This window comes from Poecilia latipinna, unplaced genomic scaffold, assembly GCF_001443285.1.
Source record: "Poecilia latipinna isolate Pla-1442-1.1 unplaced genomic scaffold, P_latipinna-1.0 Scaffold4254, whole genome shotgun sequence".
In the NCBI taxonomy this organism is placed as follows: domain Eukaryota; kingdom Metazoa; phylum Chordata; class Actinopteri; order Cyprinodontiformes; family Poeciliidae; genus Poecilia; species Poecilia latipinna.
In genome coordinates, this window is record NW_015116870.1 from 19,462 (window position 1) to 27,448 (window position 7,987).

Sequence of the window (7,987 nt, forward strand, 5' to 3'; positions counted from 1 at the left end):
GATTTTTAATATTCTTTTTAAACTTTAACTAGAACTTTTTCATGAATTTTAGGGAATTATTGACTTAAACCAAACTCCTGTATTTTGTTAAAAAAAAAAAGCTATTTGTAAGTTAATTTTGTCTTATTTCAAGAGACAAGACGAAAATACTTAGTAAAGATTTTGTGTTTTTGCAGTGTAACACCATATAAAGTGTGACTTTAAGATTTTTTTGTTCTGTAAATCATCATATTTTAACCTCTAATATGTCATCTTCAGGTGGGATCGCACAAACAACCCAGAGCCCTGGAACAAGCTGGAGCCCAATCAGCAGTACAAAGTAAGACATTAAAATAAAACACATGCTCGTTAATAGCTCTTATTTCTTCATGTCAGGTTAAAGCACAACTTGTGCTCTTATCATGCGTCAAAGTCCATGTTGCCTTCCTCACCCTGACTGTGTCCTTTCACGTCTCTTTTTCTCACTCTTCCAGTTTTTCAGAGTCAACATGGATTACTCCAAACTGAAGAAGGACCGGCCAGATTTCTAGGTCCTTCCACAACCGGGGTGCCGAGTTTATGCACTTTTTTGTTTTGCCAAAGTACAAGTTGAATGTTGGTCATTGAGCAGTTGATTATCAGGAAAGGGATCATAAACCTATACAAGTTTGAATAAAAGCAGGCTACCACCTGTTTTCTATTGAGAAATTCTTTTTTTTCTTTTATGTGTTGTAAATTATTAAAACAATTAAAATGATTAACCTCACTGGTATGTTTTTGTTTACATAACCAAAGGTTTTATAATCACAGCTGTAGTCGGGGCGACTATTCAAACTTTTACTTGAATCCTCAATTAGTTTTTCTCCGACAGAAAACGTCACGGTCAGTTTGTCTTGCATTTTGTGGTAAATAATTATCTAATCAAGATTAAAAATAAGTCCCTCCCCAAAGCAAGTTTATTTGAAAACATGCCTCTGCTGAATCACAAAAGGCAACGGATCAGAGATATTAGACTCTTCTTCTTGTTTTTTGTTTACTTGCATCCTTTTTAAATTATTTCTTCCTTCACATGTGTTAAATTGCATTTGATTCAGCAAAACCTTTGAACTATAACTGCAGCTCTTAGTAAATCACATAGAATTGGACAGATTTTGTCATTAAAAATTCCCATCTAATCATTAAAGGCTAACAATATTGACATCACTTGGTTTTTACTTAACATTAAGGTTGAGTATTTAACCCTGGAGCTGTTTCTTCTCCAAGTTAAAATGTCACTGCTTCTGCTTTCACACTAATATTTACATTTCAGCAGTGAGCTGCTCTACAGCATTGCCAGCCAAGTGGAAGCTGTGACTTTTAAAGCAAACTTTGACCTGTCAGAAGCAGAGGATTTCTATTACTAGTATAAAACACTATCATTAGTAAACAGGAAACTGAACCCGCCTGGAAGACTTGCAGGAGTTGGGAAATATCACTCAAAAGTGGAGCAAGGAGCAACTGGACGTGAAGCAAGATGTGACTGTTATACGAAAAACAAACTATGAGACAGAGCTTCATCTCCTATCTACAGCAAAATTTACCTCTGCTGAAAAACTGCAGGGTTGCAAAGAAAGAAAAATAAAACACAGTTCTTGAGCTCAAATAGAGCTTTGGCTCTTTTGTCATATCATATTTTTTATTTTATTTTACCTGGAGTCATTGACTCTGTATGGATAAGTAGATGTACACAATGAACTTCCCACACAGATTAATAAAAATTTATTTTACATGAGGAATGGAGACTATTATAAATAATGCAACACAAATACAATTAAAAACAAACAAGTTCAATTAAATTACATTGAACAGTATGTTGTAGGTTTAATAACTAATTTTAATGAGGAATAATTGAAAAGTAGTAGTCTCATTAGAATAGATTTCTGTCGTGACGAATATGCAAGAAAATCACAAAAAGCTACATTTTTCAGTTCAGTATTCAGACGCTAGAGGGCAGCAACCCACCAATCGAAGCACGCCACGTTGAAGAAGAAGAAGCAGGGTAAAACTTTCTTATCGCGAGACTTCGCTCAAATATAGCGCGGGACCGTTGGTAAAAACATTGATGTTGAACCATAAAACAGTTATGCGAATATCATGGTAATTTAGAGCTGAGTGACAGTAATTTACGCCGTCTTTGGCTCTCTTTGGTTGGTAAAACTTAGCGCTGTTGTGACAGTTTGTCTGTAGCTTCAGCTTGTTGTCAGACGGAGTTTCTCTGAGGTTTGTTAGCTGGTTTTAGCTCGGCAGGCTAATGGATTCCACGGAGGATTTATCCCCTCGAATTCTCCTCAAGCAAATTCTGATCACCGAGCCGCCCAGGACTCCGGTCGGCAGCAGGTACTGTCTTCTCTTTCAGGGAGAAACAGTGTTTGTTTTTTTAATGCATAGTTTCAAAGTGTAAATGACAAACCCCGTCACAACACCCTGCCTTCTAAACAAATGACCACAATCATCGGCACTCCTATTATCGTTACTATGTCCTTTTATTTGGACCCTTTTTTAGCCAGGAAAGCGTTGTACTATAATTTTTTTCTTTTCTCCAGCTTAGACACAGATTTTCTGTATAGATTAAGTAGTAAAAACATAGATTTATGTATGTTCCTGTGTATATTTGGACAATTATCTTTGATAAATACGACCTATTTTCACTTCTCTAACAAACGCCATAAGCTTGTAATAAACCCTTTTGGTATTTTACCGAGTCTTTAAATTTAAGAGTCAGTATAGACTTTATCACAGTGTTTTCTCATTTGTTGAAAAAAGTCTGACAACAATGTACATTTACTGCACAAGAAATTGTCCCAGAAGTTTTTGCGATAAACGATAACTTTGTTTTGAGACCATTTTCTAGTATTATTAAGGAAAGTGCATAATAACGCAAGAACACATTCTCAAAACATCAATAAGCTTTAAATTGTAATAAATTTGAAGTATCCAAAAATAAACAAAACAACAGAAACAGCAAATAAAATGAATTATAAAGTCTCTGTAAACAAATTGTCCTTTAAACCCCCCTCCCCCAAAAAACAAACAAACAAACAAAAACAACAAAAAACGGCTGGTTGAGACCAAAGCAGCAGACTGAAGACTTTTGTCTTCCAGTTTTTGGTAGAAAAAAAGAGAAAAAATATTCATTTTACAAATAGAATTCTTGAGTTTATTTTTAATTTATTATGTAGTTAATTTATTTATTGCTTATTGTGACAGACATGTTGTGTAAAAAGACACTTTGACTTTAAGATGTTACTCTTTGCTGCAATTTGCTAAGAGTTTTGTTTGTTTTGTAACCATATCCAGTCTTATAAAGATATAATAGAAATAGATGCGTTAGTTGTGTTAATAAATGGGAAGTTGTAGGCAGTGCCTATACATTTATGTTACAGACTGTCAGTGAACGCACCAAGAAAAAGACTCTGTATGCATGTTGTGGAGAGCAGACAACATCCATAGACAGATTGTATCCATGTATTGCTGTATGAAAAGCATTTCTTATATCTTGACTAGTAAAGTGACATTGACTCCAATCCAGTGTATTTATTTATGAGTGTGCAAACATCTCAGAAGTCATTTAAATTTAAGAATTGAAAGGTGCAAAAATAGGAATTTTGATTGAAAACGGATAATTTTCTTCTTCTCTGTCTGCATGTCAGTGAGCCCCACGCAGCAGGTAGCAGCGAGCCGCGGCGCAGCAGTAGGCGCAGCAAGAGAGATGCTGAGCCCCAAACGCCACAAAACATCCTGCGACGCAGCCTGAGGAACAAAATCCAGGAGGTGAGAAGAACAGAAACGACTCGGCTGTGTAAGGTGCCGTCAGTTTAACCCTCTAAATCTAACTGTGTTTTTGTTTTCAGAATATAACCAGGAAATCCCTGCCTCTCAAGCGAAGAACTGCCTCCGCTGTGCTCAGACAGCAAGCTCCCTCCTCCTCCATGATGTTTGACGATGGAGAAACTCCCAGGCATTTACTCAGGAAGATCCTGCAGACAGGTGAGTGGATTTATCCGCCTCTCTGGTTCTCAGTGAGGCTGTTGTTTTTGTTTTCCTCTTTACATCCATGTCGTTTGGTTCTGCTTTTCAGAGCCTGCGAAGTCCCCAGTGGTTCATGACAAAGTTGCCCCTGCAGAGCTGCAGCCTCCTTCAAAAGACAATACAGCTACTAGAAGTCACTCTAGGTGTTTTCAAGATGACTGTTTGGTGTAAAATCTAACATTTTTCTGTTTCTCAGCACCTTTATGTTCACTGTTTGTACATTTATGTGTTTATTTTTGTGTCCAGTTTTGACCTGTCGGATCTGGATCTGCCGGATGTGACAATGGGGAACACTGTGAGCGCCGCTAAGGGCCTGAGCAGGAAGAGACCGCGTCAGAGCCTCAACGTCACCGCTTTTGAAAAACGACTTAAAGGTGAAAACAGTAAAGTTAAACTTTACTTATTCATTTTTCTGTGAAAGATTGTAAACATTTTTACTTTTGACCCAGTGCTGATACAGACTCTAGAGTTAACAGAGTCGTTATATTTATGTTTTGGGGATTTTTATTCTTATAGATGCTGAAGAAGAACCAGAAAATTCAATAGGTGATCATTCATCTCTTTCCCTGTCGAGGTAAAGTTAAAAAAAAAACAACAACTTCCAAGTGAAATACCTGTATTTATTTAGTATAAAATGATCTGCATGTTCCTTCTGCCTCTCAGCTCCTCCTCCCTGAGTCTGAAAACCCCGTTTGTTGACGTTCACACTGAGAAGAGAGGCCTTCAGAGACGAGTTTCAAACCGCAGAAAGATCACAGAGGAAGAGTTCAGTGCTGCCCTCAGCAAGCAGCAGATGGGAGGTGATTCTGTCTTTTCACTGCAACCTAAAGCTTCTGTTCATTTCATTTTTCTGATTCTTTCCAGCAAAACTGTCAAACTTGAGGCCCGGGGACCAAATCTGGTCCGCCGTAGCTTTTTTTTGTTTTTTTTTTTGCATCTCTAGACTTAATACAATAACTTTCCTTTTTATTTCGACTCTTTTTGTGTTCCAGATGTGAGCCGTGAGGCACTGCAGGGGCGAGAGGTCGGCGGCGAAGACACAAACCTGGCGGGAATCACGTTGGGTCTGAGCAAACTGAGCGAGCCTGACGTCACGGTTGACATCGTGAACTGCCAGACGGCTCTGTACGACCAGCATGACGCCATGACCTCCAACTTCTCCATCAAACCCACCATCATGGCGACTCAGCTCCAGAGAGACATACAGGAGGAGGAGGAGCGCAGGGAGGAGGAAAGGCAGAAATCGGCTGAAGAAGAAGAAGTTGTGACCAACATGGAGGAAGATGAAGGCAAAGAAAATGTTGATAAAACACAAGATGTTTCATCAAAACCTGAGGAAAAGGACAATGCAGTTGGATTCCAGACTTTTGATCTGGATGATGGAGTTGAGGCTGCAGCCGACTCTCAGTCTGAAGACGTCGAAGGAGGCTCTGAGGAAGAGGAGGCCGCAGTGGGTTCTCAAGCTGAGGAGGAAGGTGTGGAGCAATCCCCAACTCAGGAAGAGACTGCAGCCGATTTTCAGTCTGAAGACGTCGAAGGACTTTCTGAGGAAGAGGAGGCTGCAGCTGAGGAGGATGAAGGTGAGGAGCAATCCCCAACTCAGGAAGAGACTGCAGCCGATTCTCAGTCTGAGGAAGAGGAGGCTGCAGCGACCTCTCAAGCCGAGGATAAAGATGTGGAGCAATCTCAGACTGAGGAAGAGGACGGTCCTCCTGAAAACGCTGCAGCAGCTTCTCCATCTGAGGAAGAGGAGGCTGCGGCTGGATCTCATCCCGAGGATGAAGGTGGATCAGAAGAAGTTTATCAACTCCAACGTGACGACGAGGAAAAGTCGGACGGAGCCGATCGTCAGACTGACGAAGACGATAACGATGAAGAGAGGAATCAGGAGGAAGAGCGACACATCAGTCGCAGGGCTTTTCGCTCAGAGGGCGGCCTTGTTCTGCCCGTCGTCACGGCGACAGAAGGTACAGCTACTCATCTGTAACCTTTACAACCCAAACTCAAATTCTTACCCAAGTTATCAATTTGAGTTTATCTAAAGTTGATTGATATTATCGATCGAATAATGATTTATCGATAGGCGGCCATTTTCTTAAAAACCTCTGGTATCAACAGGTATGACTGTCTTTCCTAAATCTTTCTTAGTATACTTAATTTAACATTATTTTGTGTCAGCTGTATTAAATACTGACTGAATAAACTGAACATTTTGTTGTTTTCACGTTATTAAACTTAAACATATTTATAAAATAACTAAACAGGAACCTCTTAGGCTGCTAAATAGAAAAATTAAACATTAAATCCCCCATTAACAGAGATATGGTCACCACAGTGGCCTGTGGCTGCTGTAGAAGGAATGTTGATGCAATTAATGGGGAAAAGTTTTAACCTTAGATGACCATTAGGCTACATTTTACTGTTGGATCCTCCTTTTCCCTTCGTAGCACGTCGGTCATTTTTGAATAAGTAATTGACGCAGCTCGGCTAAATGAGCGCTATTAAGGTGAAAACTAAAGGATTTTGTTGAGTGTTTTTATTCCAAAGCCGACCCGTAGAAAGTATATTTTGCATCCCGTACCGGACTCTGTCTGGACCGTTACTGTTTACCGTTCCCTTATGGGCGCCATCTTTGATTCTGTACCAGCGGCGCCCTCTGCCGGATGGCGGTCAAACTACAACACTAAAAGAAGGTCAAAGCGGACGTTATTATTCAAAAGATTGGAACTAATTTTAATCTAATAAACCATTAATTGAGAATTAGTCGTATTGCTACGTAACTTTATGAAAACATTTTTTAGAACAGGTGCATATGGATCTGGATGAAAAAAGATGAAGAAAGGAGAATCAAATGTGTTTTTCTTTTTAAAAAACAAATTCCTGCTGTTTTATTTTTACAGCTCACTCATTCATGAAGTCCAAAAGCTACAGTGCTCTGGGTTTGAACACCAGTTTGGAAAGAATTCAGAATCAGACTGGAAAACCAGACTGGACTAAACCTTCGCTCCAACATCTGGACGAAGATTTCTGGGATGAAAACGATCCTGCGGACAGAAAAAACGCCTCGTTCCACCTCCTCCATGTCAGCCATGATGCAGAGGTCAGCAGGCAGCAGGAGGATGTTGAAGCTGCTGCAGAGGAAGCCGGAGAACATGAGGAAGAGTCGGATGAGGAGGAGGATGATAATGAAGGTGAAGGCTCTTACCTTTTAGTTTGTGTGATTCTTCATACTTAAAAAGTGATCATAATTTGGATTCTTTAAAATCCAGATTTCCTAGGCAAGACGCCAGCTTTTGTCAGAGAGAAAATAAAGTTTTTTACCTCCAGTCCTCCAGCATTGCCTTCAGTTTCTAAAAATCTCCCAGCAAGGCAAGTTGCATTTCTTTCTGCAGCGTTGAACAAGCTTTCCCCGGTGAAATCTAACGTTTCTCCTACTTACTGCTTGTTTTTTATCCTTGCAGTAGTGCAAGCAAAGCTTTACCTGCAGCTAAACCAAAGCAGGCGAGACGGCGGCGAACTGGGCTGTCCAGGAGGAAAACGGTCCTACCAAAGACCTACCTGATGAGTGTCTTCAAGCACTTCGCCAAAACAAAAGTCTCTGCAGATGTCTTCCCCGTCCTAAATGAGATGTAACAAAAATTATACTTGTTTTGTTTTTCCAAAAAAAAAAAAAAATCAGCAACTTAATTCTGAAAAGCATTTTTTTAACTCCCGTTGTTTGTTGGACTTTGATTCTGCAGAAATAACCACAAACAGTTTTTACTTTTGTAATCGATGCTTATTGACTTTGTGGCAGAATGGATAAGTTCTTCGACCGTGTTGCTGAGGACCTGGAGACGTATGCGGCTCACGCAAACAGAAAAACTATCAAAGTGGAAGATGTTAAGCTTCTGTTGAGACGGTACGTTTGATTTTACCGCACGTGTCAAACTCAAGGCCC

At 39.8% G+C, this 7,987-nt stretch overlaps 2 protein-coding genes across 4 annotated transcripts in view; both read left to right on the top strand.

The window, feature by feature from the left end:
• LOC106942411 (cytochrome c oxidase subunit NDUFA4-like) overlaps positions 1-745 on the top strand; it is a 7,068-nt gene extending 6,323 nt beyond the window's left edge. Inside the window, exons 3-4 of the mRNA XM_015025682.1 lie at positions 259-319; positions 474-745. Coding sequence (XP_014881168.1) covers positions 259-319; positions 474-530 — 118 coding nt within the window. The 3' untranslated portion in view covers positions 531-745. The remainder of the gene's footprint in view (positions 1-258; positions 320-473) is intronic.
• Positions 746-1,787: 1,042 nt separating this feature from the next.
• Positions 1,788-7,974, top strand: LOC106942409 (centromere protein T-like). Of its 3 annotated transcripts, none has more exons than XM_015025679.1 (12): positions 1,788-2,355; positions 3,669-3,789; positions 3,870-4,005; positions 4,097-4,190; positions 4,294-4,430; positions 4,564-4,621; positions 4,711-4,847; positions 5,040-5,889; positions 7,171-7,238; positions 7,317-7,416; positions 7,509-7,676; positions 7,844-7,974. In XM_015025679.1, the coding sequence occupies exons 1-12, from the start codon at positions 2,270-2,272 to the stop codon at positions 7,956-7,958; spliced, it is 2,070 nt and encodes a 689-aa protein (XP_014881165.1). In that variant the 5' UTR covers positions 1,788-2,269; the 3' UTR covers positions 7,959-7,974. The 3 variants fall into 3 exon arrangements, with proteins under 3 accessions (XP_014881165.1, XP_014881164.1, XP_014881163.1); XM_015025678.1 differs by having other exon boundaries at positions 4,294-4,421; positions 5,040-6,014; positions 6,948-7,238; XM_015025677.1 differs by having other exon boundaries at positions 1,789-2,355; positions 5,040-6,014; positions 6,948-7,238.
• The last annotated feature ends 13 nt before the right edge of the window (positions 7,975-7,987 follow it).